Source organism: Erinaceus europaeus, chromosome 14 (assembly GCF_950295315.1).
Source record: "Erinaceus europaeus chromosome 14, mEriEur2.1, whole genome shotgun sequence".
Taxonomy (NCBI): Eukaryota; Metazoa; Chordata; class Mammalia; order Eulipotyphla; family Erinaceidae; genus Erinaceus; species Erinaceus europaeus.
This window is the reverse complement of record NC_080175.1, coordinates 8,577,416-8,601,567: the sequence shown is the minus strand read 5'-3', so window position 1 is coordinate 8,601,567 and position 24,152 is coordinate 8,577,416. Positions and strand designations below refer to the sequence as shown.

Below are 24,152 nucleotides of genomic sequence, written 5' to 3'. Positions count from 1 at the left end.
ATTTGGGCCCAGGCACCCTCAGCAGGGAACAGTTAAGAACAGAGAAAACTCTCCAACAGCCGAACAACAGTAGGGATGGGAGCTAGCTCAGCAGAGCACCGTGGACAGCACCCAGCACGGCCCCAGGCATGGTGGCAGGTGCTTGATGTCTCTCCCTGCCTCTCCCTTGCCGTCTTTTAGGGGACAGCATAAAAAATTAAATAAATTGCACCAGGGAGCCACTTGGCAGTATCCCACAGACACGAGGCCACAGATTCATGCCTCGATGCTGCATTAAAGACGTGATGGTAGAGGCTGGGTGGTGGTGTGCCTGGTTAAATACACGTATCACTGTGCACAAGGACCCAGGTTCAAGTCCCTGGTCCCCACTTGCAGGGAGAAAGCTTCACGAGCAGTGAAGCACTGTTGCAGGTGTCTTTTCGGTCGCTCTTTCCCTTTCTCCCTCCCCTTTCCTCTCAATTTCTCTCTGTTCTATCAAGTAAAATAAAGTAAAAAACAAACAGAGGATGGGGTAGCATCTCACAGTCTCAGCCCCAGCTGTGCCTGAACGCTGTTCTCATAAATTTGCAGCCCAGTCTCAGGGGGCTGCTCTTGTCTAAGGGAGACCCTTTAAACAGTGATGTATAGCTTTGCTTTCTTGAAATCAGTTCCATGAGCTCACACCCTCAGCCTGTGCAGCCTGTGCGGCCTGTGCGAGGATGCTCTTGACACCTCTGTTCTAAACAGATATCTCAGCCAGGCCGGGGGGGGGGGGGGCGGGGGGCAGGCAGGGCGGCACCACAGAACAGTCAGGGCCCAAAACCAGGCTGGGAGGGGAACATTTGCAACTGCCAGTGAGGTGTGGAAGCAGTCGGGAGCCAAGCAGAGCTCAGATGCGGCTGAGCTGCCAGAAGAGTGTGTTCTTGTTCTCAGCCAGGGCTTTCTGCTTCCCATTTTCAACTCTTGAGAATAACAGCGGGCTGGTTTGTCCTCCAAAGATAAGACAGCTGCCCCAGACTGTCTTAGCCCCACGGGGTGGGGTTTTTGCAGAGTGTGTGTGTGTGTGGGGGGGGGGGGTGTCGGAGCCTGGGTCGTGTCTGCAGATTTGCCCCTGGGTGCCAGAGGCTAAGGGAGCAGGTGGGAGACCCCAAGTGGTGTGGTGTGGCGTGTCCTGGCATCAGAATAGTGTTTAGAAAGGCCAGGGTTGCTCTTGGGGGCAGATTCCACTCTACTGCTGCTTTTCTTTCTCTCAAATATCCCATGTCCTGGAGGGCACCTCAGGGTTGGGGAAAGGCCCTCGTTTTCCCCACCTCATGCCCAGTCAGGACCAGAAGAACGACTGTCCCCTCTCTCTCTGGTTCCCAGAGACCATCTCTGGGGGACACAGAGAGGCCCTCAGCAGAGGGGACCCACTTCTCCAGGGCTTTCTGGGGGCCTCTGTGTCTGTGGAAAGTCCAGGTCCAGACTCAGCCCCCAGCGCAGCCCACACCGTGTGACCTCAGGTATGTCCCTTGGACCTGCTGTGCCAGGGGTCACATTCAGCACCCCTTCCCCCAGGGGTGAACTGAGACAGGCGGAGGCTCAGAGCTTCAAGTAGGTTCCAGATGCACCTAATAGGCTGGGCGGCATGAGGGTTCAGGGGCCTGGGGTGGGATGGTTGTGAGTGCCCTTTGATGGGGAGGCCTTGCTTTCTCATGTGAGAGCCATTTTCTTGTTCAGCAAGTCCCTGCCCTCATTCATTCATTCATTCTTTCTTTCTTTCTTTCATTCTCCCATCTCTGCACACTTGCCATGTGCCCAGCCTGGCTCCAGAGACAGTCACTGGCCTCACAGGCCAGGCCGTGCACTGTGTCTCCAGGCCAGGGCCAGGAGGGGAGGGAAGCCATCACCCAGCCTGTACCCTGTGCTCTGTCTGTGCTCAGCAGTCAGGGTATAGAGACAGGAAGGTCTCTCAGTCTGTATGTGCCCCCCCCCCCCGGCTCCAACCAGCCCTAGGAAAGGAGGCCGGGTCACCCCAGGTGTTGGCATGACTGGCAGCCCCGAGGGCCCCAGAGTCCGGTGTGGCCAGGCTCTGGGCAGCTTTGCCCAACACCAGGATCTTGGGAAAACAAATGTGGTTCCTAATGTCCCTAAGTTCCTGGAACTAGCTGAACGTTTAGTTTTTGGTAGTCAACAGCAAGAACAGCCAGCTTCTGTGATGCCCTTTCTAAACGGGTCCCTGAGGGGACAGGGGACAGGGCTGAGGCATGAGGGTGAGGCCTGCATTTGGGCCTGCTCTTCTAGAAGGTTTCTTCTGAAGTGGGGGTGGCTCTGTTTCCCAGGGGAGCTGTCCCAGTGCAGAAGTTGCTGGAGGAGCTTGGGGGCCCCTCAGCATGTCAGGTCCCGCCACTGGCACCTCAGTCTCCTGCTGTCAGAGGAGCTCAGCAGAGGGGAGGTAGGGAGGGCCGTGAACAGGCGGGGCACCAGGGCAGCCATTTCTGGGGCTGTCCTTGTTTCAGCCTTGGCTAGTTGGCCTACCAGGTACTATGCTAAGCACCTCGGGTGACCTGTCCAAGCACCTCAGTTGGCCTGTGGGAAGTCACTGTATTATTACTGCATCAGACAGTATAGACAGGCAGCTGCCACAAAGGCCTGGATGGGTTTTTAAAAGTCAAGGCCTGTCAGGATAGCTCACCTGTAAGAGTGCCTACTTGGCCTGTTATGCCCGTGACCCAGGCTGGAGCCCTGGCACCACATGCAAGTGCCACGGCACCAAGGGAAGTTCTAGCTCTCTTTGAATGAAAAAACCAGACTGAATGGTGAAATCACACATGCCTGAAGCCTCAGCTCCACCCAAAGGAAAAAAAAAATTTTAAAGAAAGAAGGAAGACTGCCTGCCTCTGCCTGCCTCCTGCCTGGGGCCCCAGCGGCTTCCTTTAACTGGGGGGTTGGGGGGGGGTAAAAGGCACTGAGGGGGCTGGCTTCTCAGAGCTCTCTTCCCTGAGCCCAGCTCCCCTCACTCAGGTGCCAAAGGAGAGTGAAGGAAGCAGCGGAGGCAGGTGGTAGCATGGATGTTCTCAATCATCTCCACGTTGTTCTTGGTACACAAGAGCCAGAAACAAACAGCCAGTCTGGGGGACTTTTTTTCCCCAGACCCTTTAGAAAGGGATGTTTCAGCACAAAGCTGTGCTTTGGTCACCCTGCTCTCCTGCCTCCCTCATTCTTGGTTCTCCCAGTTCTCTATCTTCAGATAACGAGAGGTGTATGTGTGTGTGTGTGTGTGGGGGGGGGGGGGTCTGACAGCCCCTCCATCTCTGTCAGATGTCTGTGTGGAGCCTGGAGGTGAGAGAGAGGAGAGGAAGCTGAGGAGGGGAGAGGGAGGTGTCTAGATGGCTGTGAGATTCACAGGGCTCTTGGGAAAGGCAGGGGAGCGCTTGAGTGCACCCTGTCTGTCTGTGTTTGCAGAGCCCAAGGGGCTGCTGCCTTGGCAGTCAGTGGCGTGCGGCCAGAAGTGGAGCCCCATGCCCACACGGACATTGTGCTCTAGACTGAGAATGTGGGAGGCGCATTTGGCTTGCTTACCTTTTTTCTCTTTCCTTCTTTCCTCTCGCTCTTGACTTGATGATTAAGAGCTAGCTCTTCTGCTCCACGCGGAGACGGCCCTGGAGATGTATGGGAGAAAACTGGGGCCACCTGTCATAGGCCTCGGGGTCAGGAGTGGCCACCCAGAGTTCAGGATGGGGTTCTGAGGGTTTGCCTGCAGTGCCCTGTTGGGTGAGACCCCTGCGAGAGAGTCTTGGAATTTTTTTTTTCCCATAGCACTGCTCTGCTCTCGCTTGTGGTGATGTGAGGGATTGAAACTGGGACTTTGGAATCTCAGGCATGAGAGTCTCTTTGCATAACCAGTACACTATCTCCCCTGCTCAATTATTATTATTATTTTTTTTTTTTAAGCCAGCATCTCCCACATGCACAGTTTCATCACTTCTGGGCTTGGATGGACACACACACACACACACACACACACACACACACATCACTGCTCTAGAGCTTCCCCCATGTGGTGCTGGGGTTGGAGCCAGGGCCACATACCCTGCCAAGTGAGATCTCTCTCTGGCCTAGCGTCTAAGACTTTCCCCTCTTAGTTTGTATTGATCCAGGTCCTTAGAGGTGGCAGGGTGACAAATAAGGTGAGAGCCCCCCACACACACACACCTGGGCCGCAGGGATCCCATCCTGCTGGTTTGCAGCAGAGGCCCCAGACAGGAATGTGCCACCGAAGCTGGTCAGACACCCCATAAAAAGCCAGGCGTTTGCTTCTGGACAGGAGGAAGTGGTGGAGCGTTTGTTTGGACCAAAGGCGCGTAAACAGGAGCCTGGGGAGCACCCTGCTTGTGGTCACTCCTGCCCCTAGCAGTTGTGGGTGTACTGGGGTCCTCCCTCCTGGGTGGTAGACTGGCCGGGGCTCCAAGGGGTGGGGGGGGGGGGTGTGTGACAGTTCAGCAGAGGTGCCAGGCCAGCTCAGGGGAGTGGTGAAGAGGGGGTGGGACAAGTACTTTAGGTCAGAGCAGGAGGAACTCTGCCACTGGGGAAGGTGGAGCAGTGGGCGGGGCACAGGACTTGCTGACGCAAGGTCCTGAGTTCAAGTCCAGGCCCTGTTGTTATTATTGTTGTCATTGCTGTCATTGTTGTTGGATAGGACAGAGAGAAATGGAGAGAGGAGGGGAAGACAGGGAGGGGGAGAGAAAGACAGACACCTGCCGGCCTGTTTCACCACCTGTGAAATGACCCCCTTGCAGGTGGGGAGCCGGGGACTTGAACTGGAATACTTGTTGTGGTTCTTGCACTTTGCACCATGTGTGCTTAACCTGTTGCGCCACCTCCCGGCGCCCATAAAATCTTCTTTAAGTACATCAATAACAGTAATAATAACTACAACAATAAAAACAACAAGGGCAACAAATAGGAATAAGTAAATAAATAAATATAAAAATATATTCTTTAAGTGATCTCAGATCTGGGGAGAGGTGGTGTTCCCAAGCCCTGGAGTCCAGCCAACAGCCCCCATGAGTCCCCAGTGGTGGACATTGTCATCTGCTCTCGGGCTCCCAAGTCCTTGACTGCTGCTGTCCCTGTGTCCCCAAGAAACTCTTGATGCCTGGGCGTTGCTCCTCTCTCAGTTCCCTCCTCTGCCCTCGGCGAGCTCTGTGACCGTAGCTTCCTGCCGTTTCTTCCTCACATCCTCTCCCTCCCTCCCTCCCTCCCTCCCTCCCTCCCTCCCTCCCTCCCTCCCTTCTCTCCTTCTTCCTTTTTTCCTTTATTTCCTCCCTTCTTTCTCTTTTTCCCCTTCCTTTCTTCCTTCCTTCCCTTCTTTCTTTCTCTCTCTCTCTGTCTGTCTCTCTCTCTTTCTCTTCCTTTGTTTTTTTCATCTAAAATACAGGCCCAGGGCCAGGGAAGTAACCCAGCAGCTCTGCACAGGACCCACACACAGGAAGTCCCAGGCTCAGTCCCCAGCAGTACAAATATAGCTGGAGCTGAGTGGGACACTGGCACACATACATAAATAAACGAATATCAGACTCAGGCCAGCAAAATAGCTGACCCAGGTAAGTGCGATGCCTTGCCATGTAAGTGGCCAGGTTCTAGCCCAGCCCCTACTGTACAAAAGGAAGTTTTGATGGCTGTGGCCTCTGACTCTGCCTCCATCTTTAAAAAAAAGAAAAAAGTCAAGCTTCTAATTTATGAGCTATTTTTGATATTTTATTTAGAATACAGGTCCATGAAAGAGGATGAATGACATAGTGGGGGTTGTATTGTTAAATGGGAATCTGGGGAATGTTCTGCATGTACAAACTGTTGTATTTACTGTTGAATGTAAAGCATTAATTCCCCAATAAAGAAATAAATTATTAAAAAAAGAAAGAGAAAGAAAGAGAAATTGAAGAGGGAAAAGGAGATAGAGCGGGAGAGGGAGACACAGCTCAGCTTCTCTGCTCATGAGCCCCCCCCCACAGGTGGGGACTGGGAACTTGAGCCCAGATTCTTGTGCACTGTAACATGGACACTCTACTGGGTGTGCCAGTGCCCAAGCCCTAAAAAATCAGACTTAAAATTTAAAAAATAATAATATATTTTGTTTTTGGATAAAGGCAGAAATTGAGAGGGAATGAGGAGAGAGGAAGGGAGGGACTGAGACCTGTAGCCCTGATTTACCATTTGTGAAAAGCTTTCCACCTTCAGGTGCGGACTGGTGGCTTGAACCCAGGTCCTTGTGTGCTGTAACATGTGCACTCTACTGGGTGTGCCACCGCCTCGCCCCTAATATTCAGGCTCTTACTAATACCTGTCCTGAGGTGATAAGCAGGTTCTGGTGTAAACACCTCGTCATGTCAACTGCTGTCATTTCAGTCCTCCTGTCACACATCTGGTGGCAACAAAGCAGAGTCAGGACCCGACCTCAAAGCCGTCCGACTCTTCCAGAAGACTTGTGCCCCACATCCTGACACCCCAAGCCCTAACTCAGCTCTCTGAAGCTCATGGGGACACTGGCCTGCTCTGATGGCTTCTGTGTCCCCTGTTCTGTCCCCCAGAGCATGGGCGCCGGCCAGCCTGCGGATATGCTCAGGTCTCCCCAGCCCTGGTGATCTCTGGACCCTGAGGCATCAGGGTTTTGGAGACACTGTCTGCATCCTCCACTCCCCACCAGCACATCATGGCTGTGAGCCTGGCCAAGAGGAGGGGCCAAGGGAGAGGCCACCTCTGCTCCAGCAGCTGTTTGCTTTGGCGCCTTGGCCCCACCACTTCCTGGCCTGCCCTGCCCTGCTGTGACAGGCTCATGAGCTCAGAGCTCCAGGTGGAGCCAGGCCTTGGGGTTCAGGCCCACAGAGTGCTCTAGGCCTTGGGGGCTTTGACTTGGTGACCCCAACAGCCCAGGAAATCGGGGCTATACACTTAAGTCTCTCTCTCTCTTTCTCTCACCCTATCTCGTTCTCTCTCCCTAAGGGCCAGCAACATAAGCAGGCTAGGGGAGGGCAAAGACCCCAGCCTTCTGAATGGCCCAGGGGGCTCCCATGCTGAAGAGAGAGAGGTCTGTACCCCTGTGGAGCCCCCAAATCAGGAATTGGAGACAAGTAAGTCCCCTCAGTCATCAGCCCCATTTCATAATGGGGAACCACAGTCCAGAGAGGAGAGGAGAGGAGAGGAGAGGAGAGGAGAGGAGAGGAGAGGAGAGGAGAGGAGAGGAGAGGAGAGGAGAGGAGAGGAGAGGAGAGGAGAGGAGAGGAGAGGAGAGGAGAGGAGAGGAGAGGAGAGGAGAGGAGAGGGTCTGAGGTCCTGCATGGGGTGGGGGACTCTAGAGCCGAGGTCCAGCCCCTGAGTCTGCTCAGGTCCTGACTGAGCTTCCTGGGAGCAGTGAGTCAGGCAGACAGCCCTTCTCACTTTGGGGGGGGGCGTCTCCTGGGTGGCTCAGCCTGTGGGGTGCCCAGAGCCTGGGTGCTCCTCTTGGGGAGCAAGTCTGTCATCTTTAGGAATATGGACAGATGGACACTGGGGATATGAGGGATGGTGAGCCTGATTCTCCTGCTTTCTGGAAACCTCCACAGCTCAGTCAGTTGTTTCTGAGGTTAACACATACACACACACACACACACACACACGCTCCTGCACCCTTGCTCCAGTCAGGTGCTGGGGAGGAAATGGGGATCCAGCAGTCTGGAGGTAGGTCAGCAGGTAGAGCACAGGACTTGCATGCTTCCATTCCCCAGCTCTGCATATGCCAGAGTGGGACAGTGCCCTTGTCTGTCTGTCTGTCTGTCTGTCTGTCTGTCTGTCTCCCTCTCTTACACAAAAATGAATAGGAGGGGCCAGTGAGGTAGCTCCCTCGGACAGTGTGCTGCTCTGCTACGTGTGTGATCCAGGTTGGAGCCCGGCCTCCGCTGCGTTGAAGGATGCTTTGGCGCTGTGGTCTCTTTCTCTCCCTCTTTCCACTCTGCATCTAAAATAAGTGAGTGAGCAAGTCACTCACTTATTTTAGTAGATAAATGAATAAGGCTGGCGAGATGGCTCACTAGGCGAGATGTGTGACCTGCGTCGGAGTCCCAGCACCACATGGGAGGAACAGTGGGACAGAGGAGACTCCCGTGCTGTGGTGTCTCTTCCCCTGTCTCTCTGTCTTTCCCTTTCTAGCTGAATAAGAAAACAGCCCAGAGTGGTAACCTCACGTATCCATGTGACACGTTTGCTCCATGATCAACAGGTAGGCAGGTGGATGAGGAAATGGTAAATCAGGTGCGATCTTTTAAAAAGGAAAGAAAATGGTGAATCAGTCCATCCCTGTTAGAATTATCTGGGGAGCTTTAAAAACAAAACAACCAAACCAGAAAATCCCAGGTGCACCTTTGGGTGGGGATTTTATGAGCAGTGAAGCAGGTCTGCAGGTGTCTGTCTAGCTCTCTCTCTCCCTTCCTTTTTTATAAAATTTTTAAAAATATTTATTTATTTTCCCTTTTGTTGTCCTTGTTTTTTTATTGTTGTTGTAGTTATTGCTGTTGTTATTGATGTCGTCATTGTTAGAACAGAGAGAAATGGAGAGAGGAGGGGAAGACAGAGAGGGGGAGAGAAAGATAGACACCCCCCTGCAGACCTGCTTCACCACCTGTGAAGCGACTCCCCTGAAGGTGGGGAGCTGGGGGCTTGAACCCGGATCCTTACGCCGGTCCTTGCGCTTTGAGCCACATGCGCTGCGCTACCGCCCAACTCCCTCTCTCTCCCCTTCCGTCCCCTTTCCCTAGCAGTTTCTCTTGGTCCTATCAAGTTAAACAAACAAACAAACAAACAAAATTGCCAGCTGCCACCCCCAGGGGTTTGATGCAGTTTCTGAGCGGCCTCATGCAAACTTGTGAACAGTCCGTCTGTCTGGTTGGGGTGGGTGAAGGTAGAGTAGGGTCAGAGAAGACCCTAGCCTCTCTCTGGGCCATCAGAAAGGCTTCCTCAGGGGCCAGGGGTGACGGCAGCTTTCCAGAGAGTCTCTGCAGGCCTCGCAGGATAAAACTAGACTTCGGCCCTGGGGTCCCCAGCTCCCAAGTACCCTGCTGCCAGCACTTTCCTCACCGCTGCGATTTTTGCGACTCTGGCTGTAAAAAAGCTGTTCCCGCTTTTGTAGCAGCACCAAGAATTTCGAGAAATTGAAACCAGAGGTCAGCCGTCGGTCAGTTTCCTTTCTGTCTGGCCTTTGGAAAAGCCGGCTCAGCTCAGCTGCTCTGCCGGGTGGCCCTCTGGTGATGCCCATGGCCATCACTCTCTCTGCCTCCCAGCCACAGAATGACCGGAACCTGGGCCCCAGCTTGGTCGGCAGCTCCTTCCCATCCTTGCCTGTCCCTGCCCGGTGCTCTCCATGTGCCCCCCATCCATCCCCCAAATTTCTGTGTCATTCTTGGCCTTGAGATTAATGATACCCCTGCCTTCTGGGGTCCTCTCAGAGTCCAGAGAGCTGTGTAGTGACATCACCTGCTCCATATCTCCTCCAGCTCCATCCCCCAGTCTTTCCTGGGTGTCCAGGTATCTGTCTCCTGGGGGTGACAGCTGCCAGGAACCTCATCAAAGAGGAGGGGCGGGGGGTACACTGAGCCCCATGTTCAAACTTCACCCCACCCCTCCTCTTCCTCTTGAGAATTTACATACAAGACCCTCCTTTCCACCCCCTCCCCACCCACCCCTGCCCTCTCCCTATGGGCAGCTTGGACCTAAATACCCTCCAGCCAGTGGCTTTGAGGGAGAGTTGAGGGTGGGTGCTATTCGTCTTTGTCAGACTCAGTGTATGTTATTATTATTATTAAAATATTTTAAATATTTTATTTACTTGTTTACTTATTTATCGGATGGAGACAGAGAGAAATTCAGAGGGAAGGAGGAGCTAGACAGGGAGAGAGATACCTACAGACCTGCTTCACCACTTGCAAAGCGTCCCCTCTGCAGGCGGGGACCAGGGCTTGAACCCAGTTCTTTGTGTATCGTAACATGTGCACTTAACAAGGTGTGCCACTGCCCGGCCCTTATTATTATTATTATTAATTTATTAATTAAATTTTACTTTTTTTCCCTTTTGTTGCCCTTGTTGTTCATCATTGTTGGTCTTATTATTGTTGTTATTGCTGTCATTGTTGGATAGGACAGAGAGAAATGGAGAGAGGAGGGGAAGACAGAGAGGGGGAGAGAAAGATAGACACCTGCAGACCTGCTTCACCACCCGTGAAGCGACTCCCCTACAGGTGGGGAGCTCAGGGCTGGAACCGGGATCTTTACGTCAGTCCTTGTGCTTTGTGCCATGTGCACTTAAACCACTGCGCTACCGCTCAGCCCCTATTAATTTATTTTTTACCAGATCACTGTTCAGCTCTGGCTTATAGGTAATACTAGGGATTGAACCTGGGACCTTGGAGGGTTAAAGTCTTTTGCATAACCATGAGGCTACCTCCCCAGCACTTAATAATACAATTTTCAATTAAAATTTTCTTTTTAAAGTATACTACTTTTTAGCTATTTCTTTTATTTATTGAATAGAGATATAAATTGAGAAGGGTGGTGGTGCACCTGGTTGAGTGCACATGTTTCAGTGTGCAAGGACCCAGGTTCGAGCCCCCAGCCCCCACCTGCAAGGGGAAAACTTCATGAGTGGTGAAGCAGGTTTGCAGGTGTCTCTCTGTCTCTCTCCATCTCCCCTTTCCCTCTTGATTTCTGACAGTCTGTAATAAATAAATAAATAAAATTTTTATAAAAGAAAGAAATTGAGGAGTAAGGGGGAGAGAGAGAGAAGCTTCTGCCCTGCAGGTGGAAACCCAGGTCCTTGAACACTGTGATGTGTGTGCTCAACCCAGTGTGCTGTCGTCTAGTCTCTTCTTAATACAGTTTTCAATGAATTTTTTCTAAAGTATGTTTCTTTTTAAATATTTCTATTTTTTATTATTTATTGGCTAGAGACAGAGAGAAATCAAGAGGGGAGAGAGAGAGAGAGATTGAGGCTGAGGAAGAGAGACGCCCACAGCACTGCTCTACCACTAGTGAAGCTTCCCCCTTGCAGGTGCGGGGGGGGGGGGACCAGGGGCTTGAACCTGGGTCCTTGCACATTATAACAGTATGGGCTCAGCCAGGTTTTTTTCTGGTTTATTTTTCTATTTATTTTATAAGGAGGAGAGATAGACAATAGACCACTCCGGCATATGCAGCACCAGGGATCAAACCCAGGACCCCCTGCATTCAAATCCTGCCCTCTTCCCTCTGAGCCACTCCTGGACTGTGGAGCTTCATGTTTTCGCCTCCACACAGACACGCGACAAACCCAGCTGTTTAAACCGGGGAGCAGGGCTTGGGCTGCACCAGCACAGGAGTAGAGAGAGGGCTGGGCTGGGGTGTGTTTGTGTGCCATTTTCAGTCCCATAAACATCTTTCCCGAAGTAACAGGAACCCACTCAGCTGTCGCTAACCAAACACCAAATGTTTCCCTGTCCCTGGCTGGCTGCTTCCAGGAGGCGGCCCGTGAAGAATTGTTGTTCCCGGTGATGCTATCTCGCCTCTCAGACGTCACTGAAGAACTTTTTTCCTCAGAGTGAACGCCTGCCTCACTGTTTGTTCCAGCTCTGGCAGGACTTCTCCCGAGAAAGCTGCCTTCAAACCACTTGTCTGTTTGTTGTTTTAGGCCTGGGGTGCGGCTGAAGCCAAGGGCTGGGGCTCCAGGCCCCCATCCCATCTCTTCTTCTCCCATCTGTTTCCATAAACTGCCTTGAGGTGGGCGGGGGAGAGCTCTCAGAACCCCAAAAAACAAACAACACGTGAACACCCCCCCCCCCGTTATTCTGCCCCCAAAATGGTGCTTAAGTAACATGAAGTGGAGCCAGTGACCCACTGGGGTTGCTGCGGCCTCAGGAGTCACTTCTGGAACCCCCTGCCCCCTGCCCCACCACCAGGCACAACATGTGGCTTCATTTCCAAGGCCCCGGGTTAGAGTTTCCATTTCCTCAGGAAGTCTCCTTTCTTCTTGCTCTTACTTCTGAAATGGAACGTGCCTTCTGACTGGCAGGGGTTCAGGAACGCCTGGGGGCAGGGGGTAGGGGTGGAAACCATCCCTACCTGGCACCCCTCCTCCCCAGCCGGGCCTTCTGGCTCCCCATCTTGTGCCAGCTTCCTGGGCTGGGAGGCGGGACTGCGGTTCTGTGGCTACCCCCAGCTCCCTGCCTGGGCCAGGCCTCCTGGGGGAGGAGGGTCTGCTCACCCCCCAGGCATCCACATACCACAGGCTCTTAATGAAGAAAGTCTGTTCCCACTCTATGTCACTGGGAAAGAATGAGCACAGTGACGGCATTTGTTTATCGGCCGTCTTCCATAGCGTGCCGCTGGAGGCGTGGGGGGGGGTCTGTCCGCTGGGGGTTAGGCGCTGGCTTCGGGCTCTGAGAACTGAACCTCAGCCCTGTGCCATGGGTACACATGTGGCTTCTCTGGTGGGCAGTGGGAGGCAGGCAGACCTGGGTGTCTGTGCTCCTGTGAGATTCTGGGGTGCAGGAAGGGAGGCAAGGAGCTGCCTTCTTTGGTGCTGACACCTAGTCATGATCTCTTTCACCAGCTGCCTTTTCCTTTTTGTCTGAATCCTCAGGGAAGTCAAAGCCATCCCTTCTAGAATCTTCTCTGCGGTCTGAAACCACAGGTTCAAGGGCAGTGGGGGGATGGGGGGAGCTCAGTGTGTCAGAGCACATCTGAAGCGCCAGGTTCAATTCCTGGTGCCGGCATAGAGCGGAACTGAGAGGTTGGTTGCTCTGGTCTCTCTCGATTTCTCGCTCTCACTCATAAAATTCAATCAGTCAATCTTATCTTAAAAGTATAGTTGTAGGGAGTCCGGCGGTAGCGCAGCAGGTTAAGTGCATGTGGTGCAAAGTGCATGTGGTGCAAAGCGCAAGGACCGGCATGAGGATCACGGTTCAAGCTCCTCACCTGCTGGGGAGTCGCTTCACAAGCGGTGAGGCAGGTCTGCAGGTGTTTGTCTTTCTCTCCCCCTCTCTGTCTTCCCTGCCTCTCTCCATTTCTCTCTGTCCTATCTAACAACGATGACATCAATAACAACAACAATAATAACTACAACATCAACTAAAAAAAAAAAAGCAAGGACAACAAAAGGGAAAATAAATAAAATTTTTAGAAATATACAGTTGTGGGGAGCAAATGGATAGTAAAGAGAAAGTTTATTGGCTTGGAAACAGCTTAAGTTGGGGAGTGTGTCTAGACAGACAGGCTGGAGAGTGAGTATTTGAAAGAGCAATGGGGGTCCAGTTTTCTGCCGAGTGGAGTTTAGGGTGATGTCAGAGTCTGTGTATTTCGGAGTTTTCCAGGGAAAAGCGGGCGCCTTTATGAGGGGAAGGAGGCCTGAGCAGTGAGGAACGTGTTCAGATCACGCAGCACATGGAAGCCTCATGGGTGTGTTTGCAGTGTAGGAAAGGGGAGGAAGACTGCAGTGTGTGAGGCCGGCTGGTCCAGCCAGAGGCCTGGGGGTCTCTCCAGGGCAGGGCTACCTGTGAGGCTCTGTCTTGGTCTGAGTGGCTGGACCTGAGTTCCCGAGACAGAGATGAGCAGCCGATTCAGTCCATCAGCCCCAGGAATGTTTCCGAGTCTGTTTCACGGGGTGAGAGGGGTTGTCACATTGTCCCAGCTCCAAGCCTTGGCCGCCAGTGTTGATTCTAGAATGTTCTCTCAGAATTGATAAGAAGCAGCAGAGCTACAGAGTTTCGTTTCCCTCCGCCCCTTCCCGCCCCTTCTCTCTTTCTTTCTTCCTCTCTTTCATCTTATTTTATTTGGTAGTACAGAGAAATTGAGAGAGAAGAGCAAGAGCTAGGGAGGGAGAGAGACAGAGACTGAGCGAGTGAGCGAGAGACCTGTAGCCCTGTCTCACCGTTTCACTGCTTGTAAAACTACCCCCCTGCAAGTGGGGACCAGAGGCTTGAACCCAGGTCCTTGCACCGACAACATGCATGCTAAACTAGGTGCACCACTGCCCAGTCCCTTTATGATTATTTTTATTCCTTTACCATATTATTGGGGGCGTTTAGTGATTTAACAGTACAGTTGCAGATACATGGGTACAGTTTATCATCTTCCCATGACAGGTGTCTGTAAAACACTCTCACCGCCTGGCCTAGGTCCTTTTCCCCCTATCAAACAGCAGAACCTCAATGTCCTTTCACTCTATCCCTTTCTCTCCCTTCCCACAGTCCTTTGCTGCGGTGCAATACACCAAGCCTAGTCCAGGTTTGACTGTGTTTTCCCCTTTCTATCCTTATTTCTTAAGTTCAGCCCATGAGTGAGATCATCCAGTATCCACCCTCCTCTCTTTGGTTTATCTCAGTGAATACAATGCCTTCACACTCCATCCCAGGTGGCTTAATGGCATCCGGGAGGGGAGGAGGCGTCAGGTCTGGTTCCCCTTGCCTGCTGAGACCTGGGGCAGTTGTGGATGTGTCCAGGGCCAGCCAGTCTGACAGGGGTGCTCTCACAGAGTACCTTGCCTGCCTGGATTAAAACAACTCATACTAGCTGTCTCAGGTCTGCAGGGGAGGGAGTCCCGGACGGAGGCCCTAGCAGATCTGGGTCTGCTGAGAGCCTGCTTTTCCAGATTCAGAAACGCCCATCTCTTGGCTGGGCCTCACACAGAAGGGTTGTGTGTATGTGTGTGTGTGTGTGTGGGGGGCCTAGCCCAGGGGTCTCTGGAGCCAGCAGCTTCAGAGACTGGGTAGTGGTTGAGCACAGGACTTGCAAGCATGAAGTCCTGAGTTCCGTCCCCAGCACTGCCTATGCCAGAGCAATACTCTGCTTCTCTCTCATTAGTAAATAAATGCATCTTAAAAAAAAAAAATCAAGGCATGGATGGGAGAGATAGCATAATGGCTATGCAATGAGACTCATGCCTGAGGTTCCAAAGTCCTAGGTTCAATCCTTCTATACCATAGTAAGCCAGAGCTGAAAAGTGCTTTGCTAAAAACAAAAAACAAAACAATAGCAACGACAGAAAGCTACAAAAATCAAGGCACTGGGTCTGGCAGTGGCAAATTTGGTAGAGTGCACATGTTATAACATGTAAGGACCTGGGTTCAAGCCCCCCAGCCCCCACCTGCAGGAAGGGAGCTTCCTGAGCAGTGAAGCAATGCTGCAGGTGTCTCTCTGTCTCTCCCCTTCTCTGTTGTCCCTTCTTGATTTCTCTCTGTTTCTGTCAAATAAAAGAAAATAGTCCCTGGTTCGTTCCCAGGTTTCGGCAACAGAATAAATAAATAAATAAATAAATAAATAAATAAATAAATAAATAAATAAAATAGTCACATTCAAAGAAAATCAAGGCACCAATCCACTCACGAGGCGTTGGCTGTCATGATCTAATCTCTCCTCACCCCACCCAAGGACCCCAGCTCCGTGCCAAACACCCGCAGCAATGCACTCATGGCAGGGTTTCCAGACCCGGTCACCTTCCTTTGCCCATGCTCTGGGATTCCCTGTCCACCCAACTTCTGTGACGGTGGCAGAGGCCACAGGACATGTCACAGAGACCATGCTCGGGTCCTTGGTGAGCCACCAATTGTCAGCTCCAGGTCTGTCACTGGAACCTGTGGTGGGTGGTGGGAAGCGGCGCTTGTCTCTCTTTCTCTCATTTCCTCTTTGTTTCTTTGGGTCCTTGTGAACATGTAAACTGTGCTTAGTTACTTTTTCACTCAAGTAAACACACACACACACACACAGATAGAGAGAGAGAGAGACTGAGACCTCAGTACCGGAGCCTCCTCTGTCACTGTAGCACCTTCCATGTGGTGCTAAGACTCAAAGTAGACACTGGATTTGCCTGGCTCAGTGAACTCTCTCTCAAGACAAGAAGAAAGTCTTCAAATTGATAGAAACATCTGTTATCAAGAAGCAGGAAATTTTGGAGGGACATTTATTGAATGAATGAATGAATCAGTCAAAAGAATAAAGCTAGCAAGGCTTTGCGCTAACACACTGTGTAAAGCACACAGGGAACTATATGCAAGGACCTGAATTCAAGTCCCCCTATCCCCATCCACAGGGAGGAAGCTTCACAAATGATAAGGAAGTGCTGTGGGTATCTCTCTGTCTCTCTCCCTCTCTATCTCCCCCACCTCTCTCAGCATCTCTCTAACAAAGAGGGAGAGAGAGAGAGAAAAGCAGAGCATCACTCTGGTACATGTACTGCAGGGGATTGAACTCAGGACCTCATGCTTGAGAGTCCAACACCCTGTCTGCTGCGCCACCTCCCAGACCACACAGCTGCCTCTTTCTGTGTGGGAGCAAAGAGCAGTGAGACACAGACCAAAGCAGGAATCTCGTGTTCTTGAGCAGTGTGTGTGTGTGTGTGTGTGTGTGTGTGTGTGTGTGTGTGTGTGTGTGTGTGTGTACACAGCAGTCCAGGGCTCTCCTAGTCAGAGACAGCTAGGCTCCAGAGACAGAGAGACAAGGCGTCTGCTGCTCTCCCAGACCTCCCTAGGGAGTGGCTGCAGGCGGTTGTTTCCAGGTTGTTTCTAGAAGTATCCATGGCCATCCCTGCCCTTCTGCTTTCCATTCCTGGGTGGTGATGATGCTTCCTGAAGATAAGCCCGATTATTAATATTATTATTTGCTTCCAGGTTTATTGCTGGGGCTTGGTACCAGCACTACAAATCCACTCCCTGTGGCCATCTTTTCTTTCTATTTTTTATTAGCTAGGACAGCTAGAAATTGAGAGGGGAGGGAGAGATAGAGAGGGAGAGAGACATCTGCAGCCCTGCTTCACCACTCGTGAGGCTTCCTCCCTGCAGGTGGGGAGCAGGGGCTCAAACCCAGGGCCTCGCACATAACAACATGTTCTCAGCCTGGTGCGCCACTGCCTGGCCCCTCATTCATTTACCTTTTTCGGCTGCCCTGTCCTTCCTCCCACCGTGGCTTTTTTGCCAGAAACCTCCATACTGCCAAGGAGAGACTCTGGGGCCACGGAACTGGGCCGCCCGCACATTTCTGAAGGCCTCATTTCTCCACTGACAGCAGCTGCTATATGGGGGTGGTGGTGGCACCCATGGCAAGAGCCCATAAGGAACCCCAGGTGGCAAGCACAGGTGGCTTTTGGGTATGAGGACAGGTCCCCTCCAGCCCCTCCGGCCCCTACTCCTTGCCTTGGCTGCTGGGGACATTTATCCAATGTGACATTTCACTGCTGTTACTCGTAATCCTGTCTGCTTATTCATGTTATCCCCTGTTCTGGGCTTCCCAGGGCCAGCCCGCCATCCGGCTCCCCGGCCCCCAACCCCCACCTCCTGGGTGTATGGACGTAGGCTTAGTGTGCAGGCACAGCCAGCTACGAGCCATGTGTGGGCTCCTCTGCCCAGGACATGAGGGCGGCTTGAGGCAGGTGTTAAGGCCAGTTAGCTGCAATCTCCTACTAGCTGGTGAGAAACGGGGGCGTGGCCCATTCCTGCAGCTCTGAAGCACACTGTGGGACACTGGTGCTGTCTCCCACACTTCCTGCCCCTGAAGGGAGAAGCCGACGGTGAGCACCTGCTGGCCGAGGGCCGGAGAAGTTGTTCACTGGGTAGGGTGCCTGTGTTGTCAGGCACTCTACGCAGGTTTGAGCCCTGACACCACATGGAAGGTGCTGTGGTGCCCTCTCTCTCTCTGTCTCTCTCTCTCTCTCTCTCTGAATGAAAAAGCAATTCAAGGCAGTGAGGACATGCATACACGAAGCTGTTGCTCTTCAAAAGCAAAACCAGACCAAGAAACTCCCCCAGATCCTCTCTGGCAAGTAGGGTGGACTTTGGGGGGGTGTCCTGTGACAGTTCTCGAAGTCCCTCTTCTCATTCAGCTCCCTGTTCCCTGTAGGGACAGTGGAGGCAGCTCTTGGCTGGCCAGTCCTGAGGCCTTGTCACCTCCTCTTCTTTCCTGAATGTTCTAGCAGGACCCAGAGGGAACCAAGCGGAGCCCATCGCCTCTCAATGGGGCCCAAGAAGCAGATTTGACATAGGCCGTGTGTGTGTGTGTGTGTGTGTGTGTGTGTGTGTGTGTTACCCCAGTCTCCAGGGCAGGAACAGAGAGATCTCTGAACAGTCTCTCCCTGCTGTGGTTGGGGACTGATGGGCTGTTGCTGGCAGGAAGCTCTTAGAACTCGGGACTGGACTTTTCTAGACTCAGGAGAGGAGGCTGCCTCGAGGAAGGGGAAGACAGCGAGAAGCCCTGGTCTCAGTGCTCACTGTGGCTTCAGAAAACACCTCCTCTACTCCCTGCGCTGAATCTCTTCTTCGCAGTGCTGTCTCACCCTGGGGACTGCCAGGACTAGGAGACGGGTGTGGCAACCGTCCCCAATACAGATGAGGGGACGAAGGGGTCCAGGCAGCAAATCCATCACCCCAGGGCCTGCGGGCTGTGAGTAGGAAGGCAGGGATTTGAACCCAGGATGTTTAGCTCCGGAGCTCACGCCCATAGCCATCCCTCCCTGAGAACACTCTGTCTGGTGGCCCTGTTTGGTCCCCTTGCTGGACTCTGTCTCCACAGAGTGATGCTTCCACCCCCCTGGTCCTGGCTCCTCCTCTGCACCTGAGGAGAATCATTTCTCCCTTCCAGGCATTTCTCCTCAGCCACGTCTGATCTCCTGATCCTACGTGTTTCAGAAACCCAGAGAGAGCAAGCGAGTTGCTGGAAGTCACACAGCAAAGTGTCAGCTAGAACCTTGTTCTTGAGGGTTGGGCAGTAGTGCACTGGGTTAAGCACACATGGCATGAAGCACAAGGACCGGCACAAGGATCCTGGTTTGAGCCCCCGGCTCCCCACCTGCAGGAGGGGTCACTTCACAAGGGGTGAACCAGGTCTGCAGATGTCTGTCTTTCTCTCCCCGTCTCTGTCTTCCCCTCCTCTCTCAATTTCTCTCTGTCCTATCCAACAACAGCAACAACAGCAGTGGAAAAAAGATGGCTGCCAGGAGCAGTGGATTCATAGTGCAGGCACCAGGCACCAAGCCCCAGTGATAACCCTGGAGGCAAAAACAAACAAAAGTCTGCTCTCCAGGAATCTGACTAGTAATCTTGCCTTACACACACACACACACACACACCCCCACTGCTGCACTGCTCATGAAGGTGGGGAGCGAGGGTTTGAACCCCAGTCTTTGTGAATACTATTGTGTGCACTCAACCACTGTGTGCACTCAACTCACCACCACCTGGCCACACATTTGGTCTTTAGAACTCTCTTACATCTTGTGGCTGCAGGCTGGTCACTTCCTGTCTCTATCCCTCTCGCTCCTGGGTTGGAAACCTGCAGGGTTTCCATATTGGAAGTTTACTAAAAACTCCAAGGGGGCAAACATGAAGAAAATACAATACAATAAAATAAAATAGTATCTATTAGGCTGATTTGCGTCTCCAAGTAAGGTAACTTTGCTTTCTCAAAGCCCCCTTCATGGAGCTCATGAGGAAGCTTTCCTCAGCTGTTAAGACTGATGAATTCACCTTCATCTCCTCTTGGATGGAGCCTGAAGGAACCATGTGAAGTGAGATAACCAGAAAGAGAAGGAGGAGTATGGATGGACTCACTCATGGACAGAACTTAAGAAACAAGAACGGAAAGGGAAACAAAGTAGACCTTGGGCTGGGTTTTTGGAGTATTACCCCAAAGTAGAGGGCTCTGGAGAAGGAAGGCGGAGAGGGGGCTTGAGGGGAGGGTGTTGGGGTCCTGGTGCCTGGTGGTGAATAAAGACCCACCTTCTGCGCCCCATTATGTCCCTGGGGATCAAGAATAGGAAAGTTATCAGGGGAAGGGAGGGGATATGGAGTGGTGGGAACTGTGTGGAGTTGTACCCCTCTTATCCTCTGTTTTTTGTCAGTGTTTCCTTTTTGTAAATAAAAATTATATATATATATATATATATATATATATATATATATATATATATATGACCTGGGTTGGGGGTGAGAGTGTTTTGCAGACACCTTTCACAAGGAAGATTCGAAGTTGCACCCATATGTTAAAAACTGTACTGAAGACCATTAAGCTGACCCTTCCCCTAAATTAATTAAAAGAAAGAAATGTTAGCAAAACGGAAGCTTTCCAGGTGTGGTTTGGGCTGCCAGCATGGTTTGACCCAGAGCTCTGTGACCCCTCAGGGTGCCCGCCTCACACCCCCCCCCCCCAGACAGCTTCCCCCCAGAGCCAGCCCTGGTCTCGCACCCGTGCACACTGGCATGTGGGTGTGGAAGTCGGGGGAGCAGGTGCAAACATCGGGATCCTGACCTTCATCTTCCTCCCAGTGACCGTGACCCCATGGAGGGAGGGAGGACAGGGCGCTGAGAGCTTGCCATTCCAGCTGGGGTACAGCCGGGCTCAGGGGGCCTCACCATGCTCTCTTTGTCTCCAGACAGGGACTACTGCAGCCTCTGCGACAAGCAGCCCATCGGGAGGCTGCTCTTCCGACAGTTCTGTGAGAGCCGGCGTGGCCTGGAGCGCTCCATCCAGTTCCTGGACTCCGTGGTAAGTGCTGGAGTGGGTGCTGGGCCCAGCGTGCTTTGCGCCATACGTGCAGCCTGCACCCTCGGACGACGTGGACTGTGTCTGACAAAGTTCCCAAGCAGATGGGGTCTGAGGCTGCCACGGACCCCGGGGCCTCCGGGTCTGCTTATCGGGGTGGTCATGGGGGGTGGGGAGCCTTGATTGTTGCTGTGAGGTATGAGTTCCCTGGAGCTTGGGCCACGGTGCAGGGCAACACCTGGGGGGGCTTGGCGGGTTCCCAAAATGTCTGGGTTCCAGGGCCCCGACCCCAGCCCAGCGCCTGTCTCTCTATCTCCTTAAGTCCCAGAGCTTGTATCTGCCTGCCTGCCTGCCTGCCTGCCTGCCTGCCTTCCTTCCTTCCTTCCTTCCTTCCTCCCTCCCTCTCCTCCTCCTCTCCCTCCTCTTCTTCCTCCACATTTTCACCTTTCTTCCTCCTCCTCTCAAGGTTATCATTGGAGGCTAAGTGCCTGCAATTGGAGGTTATCATTGGAGGCCGAGTCCACTGCCCCTGCAGTTCTTATTAGCATTATTTAGCCCTTTCCTTTTAATTTGATAGGACAGAGAGAAACTGAGACGGGAGTGGAGATGGGGGAGAAACACCTGCAGACCTGCTTCATTGTTGATGAAGCGCACCCCCCCCCCCGCCCCGTGCAGGAGCAGGGACTTGAACCGGGGTCCTTGTGCATGATGACATGTGCACTGAAACTAGTGTGCCGTGGCCTGGCCTCGGCTGCCGTCGGCTGCCTCACTGACCCTCAAGCCCACTGATCCCTGGATCCTGCACACAGACCCTCGCTCGCCTCTGACGGCTGCCGTCTCTGCTCATTTGGTGGCCACAAGGGACCCCGCGGGGACTCCTACAGACGTGCTAGTCCTTCATTTGCAGCATCAAGGCTGCCTGGTCTGTGTGACCCTTGAACATGGGACTGCAGCCCTGGGCCGTCTCTCCAGGGAAGGTCCCCAGAGTGGAAGCAGGGAAGGAGACCAGGCATGCACCCGGTGGCAGGCCACACTGGTCTAGGGTGCCAGGGACCCATGTGCCATCGTGGCCGACAGCCAGCTAAACTGTCTCAGCCTGGGGGGTGGGGGTGGGCAGCCCTGTGGGACTCTAGTCTCTGGGTCGGGGTCAGGGCCTCTAGACCCATGATGACACTGTCGCCTGGAGGTTGCCCCAGAAGGTCTCCTGAGCCAGATCTGGGATGAGGCTTGCTGGAAGAGGCCCTGGGTTTGATCCCTAGAGGGCGCCACATAAAAATGGTCTCTCTCATGGTCCGGGAGGTGGCACAGTGGATAAAACATTGGACTCTCAAGCATGAGGTCCTGAGTTCAATCCCTGGCAGCACATGTACCAGAGTGATGTCTGGTTCTTTCTCTCTCTCCTCCTATCTTTCTCATTAATAAATAAGTAAAATCTTTTTAAAAAAAATTCTCTCCAGCTCTCCCTCTCTCTCTCTCTATTATTGCCAAAGCACTGCATAGTTCTGACTTATGGTAGTGCAGGGGATTGAATCTGGGGCCTCTGGGGCCTCAGCCATGAAAGTCTTTTGCATCACCATTTTGCTGTCTCCTCAGCCTGATTTCCTTCTCTTATTAAAAACAAAACAAAACAAATCAGGGCTGACGAGAAAGTGTAATGATAATGGAAAAGCCTGTCATGCCTGAGGCTCTGAGGTCCCACATTCAATCCCCAGCACCACCATAAACCAGAGCTAAACAGTGTTCTAGTGTCTCTCCCTCTCTTTCTCTCTCTCTCTCTCTCTATCTGTCTCTCTCTCAGCCTCTCTCTGTACCTCTCTTTCAATAAAATAAAATAAAATAAACCCAGAAAAAAGGTTCATGAGCTCCTCAAATTCAACACACCCTAAATAAACAAACCTAGTTCCTTCCCACGGGTCTCCAAAGTCACCAGTCCTGCTAGGGTCCTGATTCCAACAGCCACGAACCCTTTGTGTAACACCCCCCCAAGGTGTCCTCCCACCCAGAGACCCGGCCTAGCCTGGCCAAAGCCTCTCGCCCTCAGAGTCTCATCAACACCATCAGAGCCCTCTCTGCCCTGGCTGCGGTGGGAACACTGGGGCAGTGTTATCATCAGCACCATCAGAGCCCTCTCTGCCCTGGCTGCGGTGGGAACACCGGGGCAACGTTATCATCAACACCATCAGAGCCCTCTCTGCCCTGGCTGCGGTGGGAACACCGGGGCAACGTTAGACACCCCGACACCCAGGCTCAGGCCCAGACTCATTAACGGACTCTCGGGGGTCCCACATTTTCCTAAGGGTTTTAATATGGAAAATTCCGAACTATGAAAAATGTGAATTGGCAGAATGGTCTAATGCGTCTCCCTCACCCCACTCCTTTGGGGGCGAGTCCAGGGCCAGCCTCATCTCAGTCACACCTTACCTGCTGGTGTTTGGCAAACGTCTCACATCTGTTATTTCCTCTGTGGGCCTGTCGGCTATGCCTTTTTCTTTTTATCCAGGTCATTTCTGGGGCTTCAGCTTGGACTGTTTTATTTTTTCAGATAAAAAGAGACAGGCCAGTGGAATAGCTGACTTGGATAGTGCAGTGCTTGCCGTGTGCACGACCCGGATTTGAATCCGGCCCCCACTATATTGAAGGAAACTTCAGTGCTGTCGTCTTTGACTATCTCTCTCTGCTTCTCTGTCTCCGTCTAAGAGAGAGAGAGAGAGTGAGAGAGAGAGAGAGAGGCAGAGACAGAAGGGGGTAGGGGAAGAAAGACACCACAGCACCAAAGCTTCCTTCAGTGCAGTGCGGCTAGGCTGGAACCTGTGTGTCAACTAATTAGCACTGTAGCTGGGGAAAAGAGCTCAGCAGGTAGAGTTCAGGGCTTACAGCTTGACCCCCCCCCCCAGGGCCACGTGGTGTTCTGATGTCTCTTGCTCTCCTCTGACTCATGTGAAGTGAATAAGGGTCTTGTTTGTTTGTTTTTCTTCTTGTTGTTTTATTGCCACCAGGATTATCACTGGGGCTTGATGCTGGCACTACAAATCTGTTGTTCTTGGCAGCCATCCCTCCCCTCTTAATTTGATAGAGACAGAGAGAAATTGAGAGAAGAGGGAGACAGAGAGCAAGAGACAACTGCATCCCTTCTTCACTGCTTGTGGCACTCCCCCTGTAGGTAAGGACTAGAGGCTTGAAACCTGGGTGTTCGCACATCATGACGTGTGCACCCTACCTGGGTAGCTTAAAAAAAATAAGCAAATGATATGTACTGTTCGGAAATTGTGCAGATGAGGTCACATCCACCATGTTGTCCCCTCAGGGTATAGTCAATTCCCGCAAGAGCTGTAATTCTAATCCCAGAGTGCCTCGTTCCACCATGTTATCCCCTCAGGGCACTGTCAATTCCCCGCGAGATTTGAAACTGTTTCTGGAGTGCCTTTCCCAACCCATACTGTCCTGACTCGTCACTTCCGGTTTTTGCCCTATAAAGCCCTCCTGCTTCTGCCTCTCTCTCTCTCTCTCTCTCACCCACTTTTCATCTTGGTGACTGGATGCAGGGAAGGGTGCTGAGTGTAGCCGGAGGTGGCCATTTTTGCTAGCTCCACGTGGCCTAAACTGCTGTGCTCTCACCCAACTCTGAGGTGTCTGCATGAATAAAGATTTGTGTTTCCTCTCCGCTCCGGATC

At 52.6% G+C, this 24,152-nt stretch overlaps 1 protein-coding gene across 2 annotated transcripts in view; it reads left to right on the top strand.

Moving 5' to 3' along the window:
- The window catches only part of GRK5 (G protein-coupled receptor kinase 5), a 198,915-nt gene that overhangs the window by 119,338 nt on the left and 55,425 nt on the right, over window positions 1-24,152 (top strand). For both annotated transcript variants that reach the window (XM_060171191.1, XM_060171192.1), the window contains one exon: window positions 20,372-20,484. In XM_060171191.1, coding sequence (XP_060027174.1) covers window positions 20,372-20,484 — 113 coding nt within the window. The remainder of the gene's footprint in view (window positions 1-20,371; window positions 20,485-24,152) is intronic.